At 46.6% G+C, this 18,596-nt stretch overlaps 1 protein-coding gene across 3 annotated transcripts in view; it reads left to right on the top strand.

Moving 5' to 3' along the window:
• LOC137326229 (BRD4-interacting chromatin-remodeling complex-associated protein-like) overlaps positions 1 to 18,596 on the top strand; it is an 81,833-nt gene that overhangs the window by 15,942 nt on the left and 47,295 nt on the right. For all 3 annotated transcript variants that reach the window (XM_067991128.1, XM_067991129.1, XM_067991127.1), the window contains 6 exons: positions 2,102 to 2,313; positions 3,213 to 3,329; positions 5,317 to 5,362; positions 9,303 to 9,345; positions 10,671 to 12,743; positions 13,733 to 13,999. In XM_067991128.1, the coding sequence (XP_067847229.1) occupies positions 5,322 to 5,362; positions 9,303 to 9,345; positions 10,671 to 12,743; positions 13,733 to 13,999 (2,424 nt within the window). In that variant the 5' untranslated portion in view covers positions 2,102 to 2,313; positions 3,213 to 3,329; positions 5,317 to 5,321. The remainder of the gene's footprint in view (positions 1 to 2,101; positions 2,314 to 3,212; positions 3,330 to 5,316; positions 5,363 to 9,302; positions 9,346 to 10,670; positions 12,744 to 13,732; positions 14,000 to 18,596) is intronic.

Raw genomic sequence — 18,596 nt, 5'->3', positions numbered from 1 at the left:
GATGGCTATCAGGCATGGAGATCCTGGTTGATTTTCCTTTTCCAACCAAGAGGGAGAACCCCTTCCCACCCATCAGCTAAAATCAAGTGCCGCAGCACAGAGTGGGTATCGAGCCCGGTATTTATATTTTTCTTTTCAGTGAATATAAAGAAGACTTCAGGTTCCTGATAGGTCTGATTGGAATTGTAAGTTGGAAAGTCAAATCAGAGAGAGTCTTTCCTCCAAAGTGAAATCAATGATTAACTTTCCTGCAATATTATGTATTGACCCTTTGCGCCTGCACCTGGAAAGCAAGTGCATGACCTTCCATTGGTCAGAGTGAATACATCCGACTTGTGGAGTTGGAGAATGAGGCCGACAGTTGTGGCTTTTCAGAACCATCATCATAAATGTACTGAAAGATCGTTTCACCTTTAAAAGCAAGTCTATCTTTTCCATCAGCAAAATTGATTTTCTGTACATGCTGCACACTGCAACAATGCTGCACATCACAACAAGCAATTCCAGAAATTGATAGACTCATTTCAAATTTGATAAAATAGTACAGTAATATTTAAAGTTAATCTTGCAGCTGCCTTCCAGTGACACCCACTGGAGCAACGTGTGTGTGAAGGGAGAAGAGGATTGGGCTTGGCCGTGATGCTTCTCCTGTCAAAGCAGTGATATGAAGAATGGCCACTTGGATGGGGTACAGGAGGGTTCACAGCCCTTGTGTGACTATCCCCAGCATGATTCAGCACCTTCAGAAGGAGAGAAATGGAGACCGTTAGAAAGACAAAAATCCTATACTATATTGCAGGTGCATAGGACTTCAGATTACAAAGTTAGTGTCACATCTCAAAGTAAATGTAGGTCTCCATCTCTGCCTCAGCTCATCTGCTGCTGAAACCCTCATCCATGCTTTTGTTACCTCCAGACTCAACTATGCCAATGCTCTCCTGGCCAGCCTCTCACCTTGCACCCTCTGTAAACTCAAGTTCATCCAAAACTCTGCTGCCCATATCCTAACTCGCACCAAGTTCGGTTCACCCATCACCCCTGTGTTCGCTGACCTACATTGGCTCCCGTTCTGGGACCGCCTCAATTTTAAAATTAGCATCCTCGAGTTCAAATCCCTCCATGGCCTCGCCCCTCCCTGTCTCTGTAACCTCCTCCAGCCCTAAAGCCCTCTGCGATCCTCCAACACTGGCCTCGTGCATCCTGCATTTTCTTCGAACCACCATTGGCGGCCATGCCTTCAGCCGTCTAGGCCATAAGCTCTGGAATTCCTTCCCTAAACCTCCCCGCCTCTCTATCTCTCCTTCTTTAAGATGCTCCTTAAAACCTATCTCTTCGAGCAAGCTTTTGGTCACCTGTCCTAATATCTCCTCCTTTGGCTCGGTATCCCATTTTGTTTGATAATCGTTCCTGTGAAGTGCCTTGAGGCGTTTTACTACATTAAAGGTGCTATATAAATGCAAATTGTTGTTGTCGTGGCCTAACTGAAAGTTGGTGAGTCATTTGAGATTTAAGAAAAAACTAGATGAAGGGTTGAAAGTTTGGAAGAGGAAAGGCAATTGAAGGAGTGGCAGGCATTGCCAAGCCTGAATTTTAAAAGCCTGTACATTGCAGGGAGACTAAAGGAGAAAAGAAATTCAACAAGTTTGAGGTTGTGGGAAAGAGTGAGTTATGGTGGTAGAAGTAAGATTTCAGCACAGTGAGGAGCATGGGCAGGTGGGGGGCTGGATTTGGAACCGAGGCTTTTCAGAGGAACTGGAATCATAGGAGTTTCAGTAAAACAGAAGCAAGAAGGTTGTGATGGAGAAACACGAGGCTGAGAGAATGATCAGATGGTGAGCTTTTTCTTGTACCCTCTCTAGTTGAGAGATCGTCCCCTAAAAGCTCCTCCATGTTTCTAATTATATTCTTATTAAAAGTATTACTCCCACAAAGGTTGTACAGCACAACAATGGAATGCCCAGTTTATTTTCCTCATGAGGCTCGTCTGATGAATGCATTCGTGCTTTCAAGTTCATGTTTCGAAGAAAACTCTTGCAATGATGCAGGTAAATGTCGTATGGAAGAAGGACTGAAATTGTTTTTATTTCTTTGTTGTTTATAGATTTTTATATAGAAACCGAGTTTCAAACTTCTCGTGCCCCCACTTGAAGATGCTTTGTGGCCGTATGATGAACTCTATAAGTAGGGTCTGGACAAACCCCAGAAAGAAGATGTATTGTTGAAGTCTGTGTTGGCAGGACTGCATAAAGCTTTCAATGCAGTCGATGTATTCCTGGGGCTGATCCACGCTGGATGGGGTGGCATCTGAACTATGTGAGTATATGGTGTTTTCTTGTTCAGAAGATGTAGGGATGTTTGTTGAAGATTGTTAGGTACTTACAGAGTGTGGCCAGTCTCGGTGATTATATGGGTCATAGCATTGAATTTGATCTGCTGAACAGAACATGACCACCTTGGACAGGAGCCCAGCTAATTAATTTCTTCTGTCCTTTTCCACCCCCTTTTATTTCAAACAATTGATAATGAGTTGAGGAATGGCATAGAATCATACAGTACAGAAGGAGGCCATTCGTCCCTGTCCTTGCGCTATCCAATTAGTCCCACTCCCCTGCTTTTTCCCCATAGTCCTGCAAATGTTTCCTTTTCAAGCATTTATCCAATTCCTCTTTGAAAGTTACTATTGAATCTGCTTCCACCACTCTTTCAGGCAGTGCATTCCAGATCATCATAACTCGCTGCATAAAAAATGTCACCTTATCTTCTTGTTATGGCATTTGCCATATTGCTCATTCTTGGCTCTTGTCAGCAGACACCTGAATAGCCATTAAATGTGAATGCACCTTCTTCACGTCATATACGTATCAATTTACCTTCAGGTATATAGGCACTGAGCCTTTGGCTCAGAGGTAGCATTCCTGCAGGTGCAGGGGTTCGAACCCCACTCCAGACAGTTCCGGTGAGGGGAGACTGGAGCTCCGGCTCTGAATTCTGGGTTGACATCCGGTGGGATTATCGTGTCTGGTGGGCTTGGGTAACACCCCCCCCTCCCCCCTCCATTATCGTATGGGTTATGGGAGCCTGTAAAACCTTCCCATTGTAAGGACTAACCACCCTATCTTTCAGGATAGCTTTCAAAGACTAATGGCATGTTAAATTCTCTTATTCTGACACTCCCACAGAAATGCAAAAGGTTTTTTTCTCTCTGCCAACAGAAGTTCATTGATGACATCATGCTCTTCCGTTGCCCCTTGGACTTGGCGTCTGGCCGCACGATCTGAGCTGTGCACTGCTCTGGCAGCTACTGGAGCCCGATTACGGCATCAGTGAATGTATGTGCAACTGAAGACTGTCGGTGAAGGGTGGTGCAGTGCTGCTGTGAACTAATAATGATTTGAGCTACACAGGTCAGAGAGGTACCAGTGGAGGTATCGTGTGGGGTCTCCCAGAGAAGCAGGAGGGGAGGAAACAAAATTATTGGCTGTCTCTGACACATCCTACTGGCAGGTAGAAGGAGACAGAAAAAGGAAAAGGGATGAAAGGGGGAAACACACCTGAATATCTCCATAAATATAACAAGAAGCAAAGTCGATTGCTGTTGAATCTTGTTATTTTCAATTTTGGGATCAGATAAATTATTTCGACAGTTTTATGTGTCAAGAAAAAATATCAACTCTATGAAGTATGTGTCTGACTAGTCACTATTAGAAACCATATCTAGGAGGCTGTTTCATTTAAGTTCCAGAAGTGAAGTTCAACACAAAAATTAGATTTGCTTGTACACCAGCAATTTCTAAACCTCAAATGAAGCAACACATTGAACAATATTACATACACACCTGTGTGTTTGAGATTTAGATTTAAGGTCAGTTTTAATATAAGGATTGTGTCTCCCAGCGAAAATTGGGCGACCATTATGCCAGCTGTAGACCTAAGACAAGGGAGTGAGTGACAGTCTCGCATACTAGCGAGAGGTAGGGAACCAAGCCAACTCCATACATCTTTTTCTTGGAGTACTGTGTTCTGTTACGGGCACCGCATGTCAGGAAGGATATATTGGCCTTGGAGGGGGTGCAGTGATATTAGAGCTAAAAGGATTAAATTATGAGGTCAGGCTGCATCGGCTTGTATTCGTGAAAGGCTTGTATTCCCTTGAATATAGAAGATTAAGGGATGATCGAATGGAGTTGTTCAAGATGATTAAAAGATTTGATAGGGTAGATGGAGAGAAACTATTTCCTCTGGTGGGGGAGTCCAGAACAAGGGGGCATAATTTTAAAGTTAGAGCTTGACCATTCAGGGGTGACGTCAGGAAGCACTTCTTCATACAAACGATCGTGGAAATCTGGAAATCACTCCCCCAGAAAGCTGTTGAGACTGGGTCAATTGAAAATTTTAAAAGTAAGATTGATATATTTTGTTAGGTGAGTGTGCTGAGGGACTTGGAGCCAAGGCGGGTAAATGGAGTTAAGATACAGATCAGACATGATTTAATTGAGGAACGGGCTCGAGAGGTTCAATGGCCTACTCCTGTTCCTATGTTCTTTACCAATGTGTGCCCTCCACTCCTGAAGGCGGTGTACAGTGTTGAGGGTATCAATGGTTTCTGGCAGCTCCCTTAATTATCCATTTTTCGTGTATAAGCCTGAAAGTAAATGTCAGCAGGCTGTTCAGCCATTGCAGTTGAGTCCAATCATCTCCTCATCGAGCATTTATATTCATATTCTTAATTTACAACAGGGTCACTGGAGTCGAGTGAGGTATAACTGGATTTTATTGCTTCTCCCTGGCCCAAGAACACTGCTAGTCCCCTCCCTCTAACCTGTATGAAATTACATCAGCACAGACGAGGAATGTAACCGTGGTCCTTCCTGTGTGTGGCACAGTGTGCAGTGCATTCGACCACCAAGTCCCATCGGAGGGAGTGTCCAGAGTTGCCAATCTGTAGAAGCATTTTGATGTAACTCCCAGGAGATTGCACGGCTGCGAAGGTGGTGGGAGCGGAGGGGGGGGCATATTGGAAGAGTCTAGACATGATGCTCCAGCCATCATGAGTGTGGGGCAGGCTGGTCTTTTCCTGCCCCTCGTTTTTGTATGTTCCTCCCCCGCTGTGCAGTCCCAACTTTACAATTTCTAGTTTGATTCTCCAGGCTCGACGCTCATCACTTTGACAAGCTTAAAAAAAACTATCCAAAATGTATCGTTTTTTTCCCAATATCCTATAAATGTTAATTTGAGGCATCCCACAAGTGTGTGATAGTTGTTGGTGGAAGATATGAACAATTATTTTTTTCATGTACTAAGCATCTTTCTCCACAGTTGTCATGGATGATGAAGATGGCAGGTGTTTGCTGGATGTTATTTGGTAAGTTTGTCTTTCTATTAAATATGTTTTATCAAAAGGATAAACTGAAGTATCTGTTTACACCAAAATTTTGAAGAGTTTTTTTCTCAGATGATTTAACTAAATAGTTAGAAGTGCAATTCAAACTTTGTAATCTCAGCCCCAGTCCATGTTGTCCAGCAATTATAAAAAATCAACTTCAATGCTATTAATTAATTAAATGGATTAAATCAACAGCTGGGAATTGAAAAAAAATCTAAAAATCAGGACACGAATGGGTGCAATTAAAGCAGCAACTATAAAATAGGAACATGGAACATAGGAACAGGATGAGGCCATTCCGCTCCTCGAGCCTGTTCCACCATTCAGTTACATCATGGCTGATATGTACCTTAACTCCATTAACCCGCCTTTGCTCCATATCCCTCAATACCCTTGCCCAACAAAAGTCGTAATAAGAATAAAACCCGACGGACCACCCAGCATCAGACCACGAGGCACCGGACACGACAAAGGCAAACCAAGCCCAGTCGACCCTGCAAAGTCCTCCTCACTAACATCCAGTTAAGTTTCTGGTTAATGGTGACCCCCAGGATGTTGATGGTGGGGGATTCGGCGATGGTAATGCCATTGATTGTCAAGGGGAGGTGGTTTTTTTTTATATTCGTTCATGGGATGTGGGCGTTGCTGGCGAGGCCGGCATTTATTGCCCATCCCTAATTGCCCTCGAGAAGGTGGTGGTGAGCCGCCTTCTTGAACCGCTGCAGTCCGTGTGGTGACGGTTCTCCCACAGTGCTGTTAGGAAGGCAGTTCCAGGATTTTGACCCAGCGACAATGAAGGAACGGCAATATATTTCCAAGTCGGGATGGTGTGTGACTTGGAGGGGAACGTGCAGGTGGTGTTGTTCCCATGTGCCTGCTGCTCTTGTCCTTCTAGGTGGGAGAGGATGCGGGTTTGGGAGGTGCTGTCGAAGAAGCCTTGGCGAGTTGCTGCAGTGCATCCTGTGGATGGTACACACTGCAGCCACAGTGCGCCAGTGGTGAAGGGAGTGAATGTTTAGGGTGGTGGATGGGGTGCCAATCCAGCAGGCTGCTTTATCTTGGATGGTGTCAAGCTTCTTGAGTGTTGTTGGAGCTGCACTCATCCAAGCAAGTGGAGAGTATTCCATCACACTCCTGACTTGTGCCTTGTAGATGGTGGAAAGGCTTTGGGGAGTCAGGAGGTGAGTCACTCGCCGCAAAATACCCAGCCTCTGACCTGCTCTTGTAGCCACAGTATTTATATGGCTGGTCCAGTTAAGTTTCTGGTCAATGGTGACCCCCAGGATGTTGATGGTGGGGGATTCGGCGATGGTAATGCCGTTGAATGTCATGGGGAGATGGTTAGACTCTCTCTTGTTGGAGATAGTCATTGCCTGGCACTTGTCTGGCGCGAATGTTACTTGCCACTTATGAGCCCAAGCCTGGATGTTGTCCAGGTCTTGCTGCATGCGGACTCGGACTGCTTCATTATTTGAGGGGTTGCGAATGGAACTGAACATTGTGCAATCATCAGCGAACATCCCCATTTCTGACGTTATGATGGAGGGAAGGTCATTGATGAAGCAGCTGAAGATGGTTGGGCCTAGGACGCTGCCCTGAGGAACTCCTGCAGCAATGTCCTGGGGCTGAGATGATTGGCCTCCAACAACCACTACCATCTTCCTTTGTGCTAGGTATGACTCCAGCCATTGGAGAGTTTTCCCCCTGATTCCCATTGACTTCAATTTTACTAGGGCTCCTTGGTGCCACACTCGGTCAAATGCTGCCTTGATGTCAAGGGCAGTCACTCTCACCTCACCTCTGGAATTCAGCTCTTTTGTCCATGTTTGGACCAAGGCTGTAATGAGGTCTGGAGCCGAGTGGTCCTGGAGGAACCCAAACTGAGCATCGGTGTGCACATTATTGGTGAGTAAGTGCCGCTTGATAGCACTGTCGACGACACCTTCCATCACTTTGCTGATGATTGAGAGTAGACTGATGGGGTGGTAATTGGCCGGATTGGATTTGTCCTGCTTTTTGTGGACAGGACATACCTGGGCAATTTTCCACATTGTCGGGTAGATGCCAGTGTTATAGCTGGACTGGAACAGCTTGGCTAGAGGCGCAGCTAGTTCTGGAGCACTCTCTTGTTGGAGATGGTCATTGCCTGGCGCGAATGTTACTTGCCACTTAACAGCCCAAGCCTGGATGTTGTCCAGGTCTTGCTGCATGTGGGCACGGACTGCTTCATTATCTGAGGGGTTGCGAATGGAGCTGAACACGTGGAGTGAATCGAATTGGCTGAAGACTGGCTTCTGTGATGGTGGGGATATCGGGAAGAGGCCGAGATGGATCATCCACTCAGCACTTCTAGCTGAAGATGGTTGCAAACGCTTCAGCCTTGTCTTTTGCACCCACGTGCTGGACTCCGCCATCATTGAGGACAGGGATGCTTGCAGAGACTCCTCCTCCCGTTAGTTGTTTAATTGTCCACCACCATTCATGACTGGATGTGGCAGGACTGCAGAGCTTTGATCTGATCCGTTGGTTGTGGAATCACTAAGCTCTGTCTATAGCATGTTGCTTCCGCTGTTTAGCATGCATGTAGTCCTGAGTTGTAGCTTCACCAGGTTGGCACCTCATTTTTAGGTACGCCTGGTGCTGCTCCTGGCATGCTCTTCTACACTCCTCATTGAACCAGGTTGATCCCCTGGCTTGTTGGTAATGGTCGAGTGAGGAATATGCCGGGCCATGAGGTTACAGATTGTGCTGGAATACAATTCTGCTGCTGCTGATGGCCCACAGCGCCTCATGGATGCCCAGTTTTGAGCTGCTGGATCTGTTCTGAATCTATCCCATTTAGCACGGTGATAGCGCCACACAATACGTTGGATGGTGTCCTCAGTGCGAAGACGGGATTTCGTCTCCACGAGGACTGTGCGGTGGTCACTCCTACCAATACTGTCATGGACAGATGCATCTGCGACTGGTAGATTGGTGAGGACGAGGTCAAGTCGGTTTTTCCCTTGTGTTGGTTCGCTCACCACCTGCCGCAGGCCCAGTCTGGCAGTTATGTCCTTCAGGACTCTGCCAGCTCGGTCAGTTCGTGGTGCTACCGAGCCACTCTTGGTGATGGACATTGAAGTCCCCCACCCAGAGTACATTCTGTGCCCTTGCTACCCTCAGTGCTTCCTCCAAGTGATGTTCAACATGGAGGAGGACTGATTCATCAGCTGAGGGAGGGTGGTAGGTGGTAATCAGCAGGAGGTTTCCTTGCCCATGTTTGACCTGATGTCATGAGATTTCATGGGGTCCGGAATCAATGTTGAGGACTCCCAGGGCCACTCCCTCCTGACTGTATATCACTGTTCCGCCACCTCTGGTCGGTCTGTCCTGCCGGTGGGACAAGACATACCCAGGGATGGTGATGGAAGAGTCTGGGACGTTGGCTGAAAGGTATGATTCTGAGAGTATGGCTATGTCAGGCTGTTGCTTGACTAGTCTGTGGGACAGCTCTCCCAATTTTGGCACAAGTCCCCAGATGTTCATGAGGAGGACTTACTGGATCGACTGGGCTTGGTTTGCCGTTGTCGTGTCCGGTGCCTAGTGGTCCGATGCCGGGTGGTCCGTCCGGTTTTATTCTTATTATGACTTTTTTAAGCGAGATTTTACAACTGAGTGGCTTGCTAGGCCATTTCAGAGGGCAATTAAGAATCAACCACATTGCTGTGGGTCTGGAGTCACATATAGGCCAGACCGGGTAAGGACGGCAGGTTTCCTTCCCTGAAGGACATTAGTGATTGACTAAACTATCAAGGAAACCTCAAACATGATTAATCAAAATTCTTCTATGGTTTTTTTTTCCCCCTAGCACATTTCATGATAGGGTTCTTTACATAAAACCACAACATTTAAAATTATCTTTTGTTCTGTGCTCCAGTGACCCTCAAGCCCTGAATGACTTTCTGCATGGATCTGACAAGGTTAGTACATACCATCTTTATTACTTCTAATGAAGTATTCTTCATTAATAATAAACTTAGAGAGGGTGCAGAAGAGATTTACTAGAATGGTACCAGGGATGAGGGACTTCAGTTTTGTGGAGGACCTGGGGTTGCTCTCATTAGAACAGGGAAAGTTAAGGGGACATTTAACAGGTGTTCAAAATTATGAGGGGTTTTGATAGAGTAGATAGTGAGAAACTGTTTCCACTGGCAGGAGGGTCAGTAACCGAAGGACACAGATTTATGGTAAGTGACAAAAGAACCAGGGGGGAGATGAGGAGAATTTTTTACGCAGCGAGTTTTTATGATCTGGAATGCACTGCCTGAAAGGCTGGTGGAAGCAGATTCAATGGTAACTTTCAAAAAGGAATTTGATAAATATTTGAAAAGGGAAAATTTGCAGGGCTATGGGGAAAGAGCAGGGGAGTGGGACTAATTGGATAGCTCATTCAAAGAGCCGGCACAGGCATGATGGGCCAAATGGCCTCCTTCTGTGCTGTATGATTCTATGATTTGTGTTTCTCTTTGTAGCATAGCGCAGGAGATGCGACTGGCTCTCTCGTGGATCCTCCAGTTGGTTAACGTTTGTTTTGTTCTAAACTCGCCAGTTTTGGACAGCCTGGTGCCATAGCCAGTTAGGGGGCTGCTGCCAATGTACCTGTCCAGGGAGATGCTTTTCCCTAAAAGGGAGGGAAAATCAGAAAAGGGAGCATTGATTTGCTTCACACGTGTGCTCCTTCCACTGGCCAATTGCACAGAGACATTGACAGGAATTGGGAGCCAGTCTTTTTTTTTTGTTGGGCATGAGAATGAATGGGGGGTGGGGGGGAAGCACTCGAAAAGGAGACCCCCCCCATAATAAAACAGATCAAAAGTCAGTAAACATGGGGCCCACAAGTAAATCTGAAGATGGCACAGAATTCATTCCGCAACAAATCTGAAAGTACTGACTTTTCGAACTGTTTTATTTTGGGTCCTCCTATTCAAATGCTTTCCTGCACCCATTTCTTTCTTGTTGTCTCCCCTCCCTTCCCTCTTTTTCCACCCCCCCTCCCTCCCCTTTTCCTTTTCCCTTTCCTTTCCTTATGTTTGATCTGCGCTGTCGGTAGCAGGGATTGTGGAATTAGCCTTGCGGTTTTTTTTCTGTTTAGAAACAGTTTTGTGTAAAAAATCTACCTTGTTGCAAATTCCTGAAGGAATCTCGAGCTGTATTTTCTGCCCATTTATAGTCGGCGTGCTGTAAATCTAATCCGAAACGCTCAGCGGTCTGATAGTTTATATAAAAAGAAAAATATCTCTCTTAGTTACAGGGCCAGGTAGCATTGGCCGGTGAAGGAAGCAGTAGCCAGGTACCATCATCCACTGGCTGCGTTGACATCTCCTTCCTTGAAGATGACATCCTCGGGTCACCAGCTGGTTCTGGCATTCAGCAGAATGCGGAGGAGCCCTGCGATATCTTGCAGCAGAGTTTGCAGGAGGCCAACATCACGCAGCAGACGTTGCAAGAGGAAGCTGACCTAGCGGCCAGCGTGCTACAGATGCAACCCTACTCCCAACCGCACCCTGCGACTCAACCTGCTGAAGACCACGTCCAGTTCTTCGGTGGTGTCAGCACAGATCTCGGATTACCCCAGCAACAGCAACCTGCTGTAATCACGCAACAGCCACTGCTTCAACAGCCAGTGCACGCTCAGTTTGTCAACAAAACCATTAGCGTGCAACGTTTGATACAACAGGTCGGACTGAACAGTGTTGCAATACAGCCGATAGCCAGAATTCAGACCATGTCCAATGGCAGCCCCAGAGCCTCCGGGATTGGACAGATTCAGATGGTCGACCAGCATGCTGGTCAAACTGCCATGATGTCCATCGGTCAGCATCATCAGCAATTGATGGCCAAACCTGGCCAGTCATCCCAGATGACTTCTCTTCCTTCAGGGAATTACCTGTCTGCCTCGCCTTCAGAGAATCAGGTCACCCTAAGCTCATCAATTTCTTCACAGTTCCAAAAGAATGTCGCAAGCACCAATCTAAATGGAAACTCTCTCTTCGCCAATGCAAATCTCACACAATCAACGCAACAGGTCACTGTTCGACCAGGCGCCAGTAACCAGGTGGTTCACACCCCAGTATCGACCCAAAATGTGATTGTTCAGAGGACTCCCACTCCAATTCAGCCAAAACACCGTGTCAACATCCAACCCAAACTCGTCCAGATAAGCCCAAAGCCTTCATTTAGCCCAAACTCTTCTGCTCTTCAGACGGCATTAAAGATTCAGACGGAAGCCGCACTACAGCAACAGAAAGCTCAACAGAACTTGACTTTTGTCTCGGGTGCCGCAGGTCAGAACGTCCTACTATCGACGCAAGGCCCAACAGTTGCTCAGAGTATTGGCACCAACCTGATCAAACAACAACCACAACAAGTCCAGCCCAATGTGGGCAAACCAGTCAGTGTTCAAGTTCTAAACCAGGGGAGTAGTATAGTGATCCAGCCTCAGTCAGTTCCTCAGGCTGTGATCCCAGGTCAAAGCCAATTTATTTTACCAGGGCAGTTGGCCAACGCCTCAGGAGTTGGAGTCCCCCAGCAACTTTCTGCAATTCACGGTGGATCTATTTTGACTGCCCAAAGTGCAGCAGCTCAGAGTGTCCCTGGACAACCAGCCGCGACTCACGTTATGGGGCGTCAGGGACCTTCTGGCCAATTAGTCACCAACCAGTCCTTACCTGCACAGATCCTGACTGCCCAAAATGTGGCGGGACAGTTGATTACCAGCCAGACCAACTTTGGCCAAGTTTTCGCAGCATCGAACGCGCAACTGACAGTCGGCCAAGGAACAGCGCACATATTATCTGGGCCTCTGCAACTACAGCCTGGTCAGCTGGCTCCATCTACATTATTTCAGATGCCCGCCCAGCTAGGCGCTGGCTTTGCTACACAGTCGAACCTGTCAGGTCAACGCACGGTAGTACAGCCGGGTCAAACTGTCGTACAGGGTGTCTCACTGCCAAATCAGATAACTGTGCTGAACAATACTGGCCCTTTAGGACAATCCATGAACATTCAGCAGTCGGGCAGCAGTTCCTCCAAGAGCAGTATTGTGCAGCCACAACCTTCCACTGGTGCAGAGTTAACGTCCGTAGGGAATGGGCAGTCGCCAGTTATTAGGCTGCAGCAGACACACACTCCACCTCAGTGCCATCCACAGACACAGGCCCAGTCTCAGTCCCAACTGGTGGAGATTCACCAGCCTACTCAGCTGTCAGTTGCAACCTCACAGCCAAGCAATGCCTTGGCTGAAAAAACTGACAAACTCATCAACCAGCAAGGAGTAGGATCGGCACTCAATGCCGACCAGCTTTTGCTTTTCCAACAGGTCAGTCACTTGACATTGTAAGAGATACATTGATACACTCCTGGTAATGTTTTATGCTTGTCAAGATAAGGCATGCTGCGGGAATGCAATCTTTTTCAACCTTCAGCCAGTGGTGATCCAATACATTAGCCACTTGCCACATGTGGCTAATTGGGAATCCAGACATGGCCAATTGCATTTCTGATTAGTAAATAAAAATGAGTAACAGACATTGTCAGTCCTCACACAGAAGGCTGTGGGGGTCCATTGAAATTTTGAAGACCTGAGATGGATAGATTTTTGTTGGGTAAGGGTATCAAGGGATATGGATCAAGGGCGGGTCAATGGAATTGGGCTGCAGATCAGCGATGATCTAATTGAATGGTGGAACAGGCTCAAGGGGCGAAATGGCCTCCTCCTGTTCCTATGGATGATAACCATGTTTACAAGTATGATACCAGAACCGAGGGGTTATGCCTATCATGAAAGACTGAACAGGCTGGGGCTCTTATCTCTAGAGAAGGGAAAGCTGAGGGGTGACCTAATAGAGAATTATCAAGGGGTCTGATAGGGTAGACAAAGAGATGTTTCCACTTGAGGGAGACCAAAACTAGTGACCATAAATATAAGGTAGTCACTGATAAATCCAATAAGGCATTCAGAAGAAACTTCTTGACCCATAAGAGTGATGAGAATGTGGAACTCGCTATCACAGGGAGTGGTTGAGGTGAATAACATAGATACGTTTAAGGGGAAGCTAGATAAGTACATGAGGGAGAAAGGAATAGATAGGGTGAGATAAAGAGGGGTGGGAGGAGGTTCCTGTGGAGTATAAACACTGGCATAGACCAGTTGGGTCGAATGGCCTGTTGCTGTGCTGCACATTCAATGTAATATGAGAAGTACAGACACCAGCTGAACCTTAGCATGCATAAATGTAGATGTTTGATGAAGGTGGTTTCTCTTGAGTCCACTAGTCTATTTAATTTTTTTTACCTTTTCAATCACAGAAAGAGCAAAAGCAACAACTCCTTTACCAGCAGGCCTTGAAGCTCCAACAGGAGAAAGGCCTCTCGCTGACCTCTTCCAATGGCTTGGCAGCGCCAGTCACTGCCAACAGTGTTCCAGCGTGTGTCATTGTCAGCAGTGGGATTGGACCCGCAGTGCAAACAAACAGCATCCTCGTGCCAGCAAACACTGTGCTAGTGGAGCCCAAAAACCAAACAGCATTACCTCAGATTCAGTCCAGCCACTTCCTGCCAACTTTGGCCAGCCAGGTATGAATTGATTCCAGTTCACAGCAGCTTTAATTGCACTATTACACATTCATTTCCTTTGTCCTGAAGCCAAGCCAGTAAGAGTTCCAATAATAAATCTGTTGTTAAGGTTGTGATTTTGTCGCTAGATTTATTCATTTATTGAAGCTCAATTTATTCTGTCAGATCCTCTTGCTCTCCTCCTTGAAAGCAACAATAATGTGCATTTATATAGTGCCTTTAACGTAGTAAAACTTCCCAAGGCGCTTCACAGGAGCGATTGTCAGACAAAAATTGACACAGAGCCACATTAGGAGATATTAGGACAGGTGACCAAAAGCTTGGTCAAAGAGGCAGGTTTTAAGGAGCCTATTAAAGGAGAAGAGAAGTAGAGCTTAGGTCCTAGGCAGCTGAAGGCTCGGCCGCCAATGGTAGGGATTGATAGATTTTTGTTAGATTATGGTATTAAAGTATATGGAACCAAGGCGGGTAAATGGAGTTAAGATACGATCAACCATGATCTAATTGAATGGCAGAATAGGCTCGAGGGGCTGAATGGCTCCCTCCTGTTCTTATGTTCCAATCTGCTACTGAAACCCTCATCACCAAGACCTCCTACTTCCACCTCTGCAACACCCCCATCTCCGTCCCTCCCTCACTGCTGAAACCCTTATCCATGCTTTTGTCACCTCCATTATTCCAATGCTGTCCTGGCCGGCCTCCCATCCTCCGCCCACTGTAGCCTTCAGCTCATCCAAAACTCTGCTGTCCGTATCCTAACCTGCACCCAGTCATGTTCGCCCATCATCCCATACTTGCTGACCTACATTGGCTCCTGGTCACCCAGTTCCTCAAATTTCAAATTTTCATCCTTGTTTATAAATGCCCTCATCCCTCCCTATCTCTGTAACCTCCTCCAGTGCTATAAACCCCTCCTCCCACCCCCCCCAATTCCCTGTTCCTCTGACCCCAGTCTCTTGTGCATCCCCTCTTTGCCTCGCCATTGGCAGCTGTGCCTTCAGTTGCCCTGGTCTCCAAGCTTTGGACTTCCCTCCCTAAACCCCTACTCCTCTCCACCTCCTTCTCCTCCTCTAAGACCATCCTTAAAACCCACCTGTTGGATCAGGCTTTTGGCCACCTTTCCCTTTGGCTCGACGACCATTTTTTCTTCCTTGCATCTCTGTGAACTGCCTTGAGATGGTTTTCCACATAGAATCATAGAAAGGTTACAGCACGGAAGGAGGCCATTCGAACCATCGAAGCCGCGCTGGGTCTATGCAAGAACAATCCAGCTCGTCCCACTCCCCCGCCCTATTCTTGTAGCCCTGCAAATTTTTTCCTTTCAAGTACTTATCCAGTTCCCTTTTGAAGGCCATGATTGAATCTGCTTCCACCACCCCCTCGGGCAGTGCATTCCCGATCCTAACCACTCGCTGTGTATAAAAAAGTTTTTCTTCATGTCACCTTTGGTTCTTTTGCCAATCACCTTAAATCTATGTCCTCTGGTTCTTGACCCTTCCGCCAATGCAAAGGACCAGAGGACATAGTTAAAGACAGGTTGCTGTGGTTTGGTGAGGGCAAATTTCTATTTTCAGTTCAAGTATTTTTACATTTTGCTAGTTTTTTGAGCCATTCTGATCTGTGTTGCTTATTTATGCTCAAATTAAGAGGACATTTGTGACAAAATTACTAACATTGCTGTTGTCCTTGCAATGTAAAGGTGAAAATCAAAGTAAATTATGATAAATGTACTCTCAAAGCAAAATCCATGGTTTAATGCATTTGAGGTCCTTGGTCCTAGGGGGATCTGGACTAAAGCGTAGGTCTGATCCAAGTTTAGAATTCCAGAGCAGCCTTCCCATTCAGTCTAGATCAGCAGTATCCACGTACACAGGAAACTTGTTATATATTCATCAGGATTCAGCGGGTTGTGGGAGCCCATAAAACCCTCCCACCATATAGGACTAACTACACTATGGACTGGTACAAAGCTGGTTTCGGCCCTGGAAGGAGTGTTCACGTTGTTGTCGGTCAGACTGTTAATCAGCCTGCGGATAGTCCACTACTTCACATTATTCTCCAAGGGAAAAATTGGAAGATACAAAAGCAACAACGCCACCCTGTCGGACTGTTAATCCGCCTGTGAATCCTCCCACTACTTCACACTATTCTCCAAGGGAAGAGCGTGACGATGCAAAAACAACAACCTCAGGTTCCAGATGTCCCGATCAGATAATACAAGTACATCATCTCTTATTATAAGGCACACCTGAGGAGCCAATCTGTTATTGAAGATTGTTTTCCGTTGGATTGCAGTTGCCGAAGACCCATAAGTGTCAGCCGTGACTCAGTGGTAACAATCTCGCCTCTGAGTCAGAAGGCCATGGATTCAAGCCCCACTCCAGAGACATGAGCACAAAATCCAGGCAAACGCTCCCAGTGCAGTACTGAGGGAGTGCTGCACTTCTGTAGGTGGTGCCTTTCGGACGAGACGTTACAACGAGGCCCCATCTGCCCTCTCCGGTGAACATAAAAGATCCCATGACGCTATTCGAAGAAGAGCAGGGGAGTTCGCTCCAGTGTCCTGGCCAATATTTATCCCTTAATCAATATCCCTAAAACAAATTATTTGGTCATTATCTCATTACTGTTTGTGGGACCTTGCTGAGCACAAAATGGCTCTCGCGTTTCCTACATTACAACAGTGACTACACTTCAAAAATACTTAATTGGCTGTAAAACACTTTGGGATGGCGCTATATAAATGCAAGTTCTCTCTTTCTCAGTAGGCCCCTGCCTGGCAGTGGTGGGGGGGGGGTCGGCCCTCGGCCCTGCGCCCTCCCAACTCCCGTTTTGCAGAGTTAAAGTAGCATGGGGCGGGAACGAGGTGCAAACCCCCTTCCCCCCGCCCCCTGCCATTTTAACTACTTGACCACTCCGTTCAACTCAAGTAGCTTTGATGGAGGCCTGGGAGCTATGGCTCACTCACTTTCTGTACTGCAGGACAGTGCATGGTTTTCTGAGACTTGGAAAGGGAGAGAAGTTAGTCCATGCTGCATGTAGTCGGCGTATTGACGTTAACCTGGCCCACTGTAAGCGTTGGGTGGTAAAACCATCACAGGCTGCAGGAACCCTGCTCTCCGAATCCCATATCATTAAAACCATCGCAGGCTGCAGGAACCCTGCTCTCCGAATCCCATATCATTAAAACCATCGCAGGCTGCAGGAACCCTGCACTCCGAATCCCATATCATTAAAACCATCGCAGGCTGCAGGAACCCTGCTCTCCGAATCCCATATCATTAAAACTTACATTAAACAGTGCTGACACTTGATTTTAATAAATTTGGATCACCCCCTTATTAAATCCTCTTCTGAAACACCTTCACAACTAGTTTGGGAATTTTGTGAATGACCCAAGCACTTCGTAGGCAGCTGCCCTTGGCTCTTCGACCTCTTTTATTGTGACACGAGGACATAATGTTTCTTTTCGTTTTGTTTAATTCATTTTGCCACTGAAATGTCGGGATATTTTAGAGGATTTCAAATGCTCCCCATCAGCAACCAAGGTGCGAAGAGTTTACTGAATTGCCCGAAATAGAAGGGGCACTTAATATATTGCCTTGGAAATTGGCTCCTATGCTGATGGCAAATGAGGAGCGTGAAACGGTTGCCGACCAGAAGCATAGGCACTATGTCGTCGGGACTGAAACAAAATACCTATTGTGCAGAAACCTATCTGGTTTCAAGCAGAAACCTCCAAAACCCTCAACTCATTTAAAAAGTACTTGGATGTGCACTTGAAGTGCTGTGACGTACAGGGCTACGGACCAAGCGCTGGAAAATGGGATCATCCTGGCTTGCTCTTTTTCGGCCAGCATGGACACGATGGGCCAAATGGCTTCTTTCTGTGCTGTAACTTTCTATGATTCTAAGATCAAAGGAAGTTTCTTTTTTACATCACACACTCTGTAGATAAGCCTAGATGTTGGGAATTAACAAAGCAATCAAACTGAGTCCACAATCGAAGCTTGTATTAGACTCGAATTTTTGAAGCAAAACCAGACGGAGATGGAACTGCTGATCAAGTTAAAGTTTATTAGAAAGCTTTGTGCACAAAGGGAGAGTGGTAAATTTCCTCAAGCTCATACCTAACTCTCAAAGGTACATCAGCACTACAAGCATGTTTATCCCTTGCAATAAGCAACACCCACCTGCTGTGAAAGAGGGGGGGGGGTACATGTTTACGTAACTACAGTGGGTTTCATTGGGTGGTATAGCCTGCCACTCACTTGTCAGGGGCTACCTTGGGTCGTCCCATGACATTAAACATCTCACATTCCTGAGGAGGACCCTTATCAGTAAACACATAAGTCCCAGACATTGAGACTGCACGGAGGGTCTTCACAAAGTCCTGATCAGCTCATCCCTCACTCCCTTTTGTGCTGGGGTGACCCTGGAGCTATCCACCACTCCTCCCTTAATCATCCGAAGTAAGCTGGTTAGGATAAACAATGTCAGCCTCGGCCTTGGGTAAACATTCCTTAATGTGTTCTGGGGATAAGCGAGGGGGTGGCCATAAATCCATCAAACCTGCCTTTGTCAGCTTTTACAGTGT

This window comes from Heptranchias perlo, chromosome 10 (assembly GCF_035084215.1).
Source record: "Heptranchias perlo isolate sHepPer1 chromosome 10, sHepPer1.hap1, whole genome shotgun sequence".
NCBI lineage: Eukaryota > Metazoa > Chordata > Chondrichthyes > Hexanchiformes > Hexanchidae > Heptranchias > Heptranchias perlo.
The sequence above is the reverse complement of the archived record's forward strand: the minus strand, read 5'-3'. Positions and strand labels throughout refer to the sequence as shown.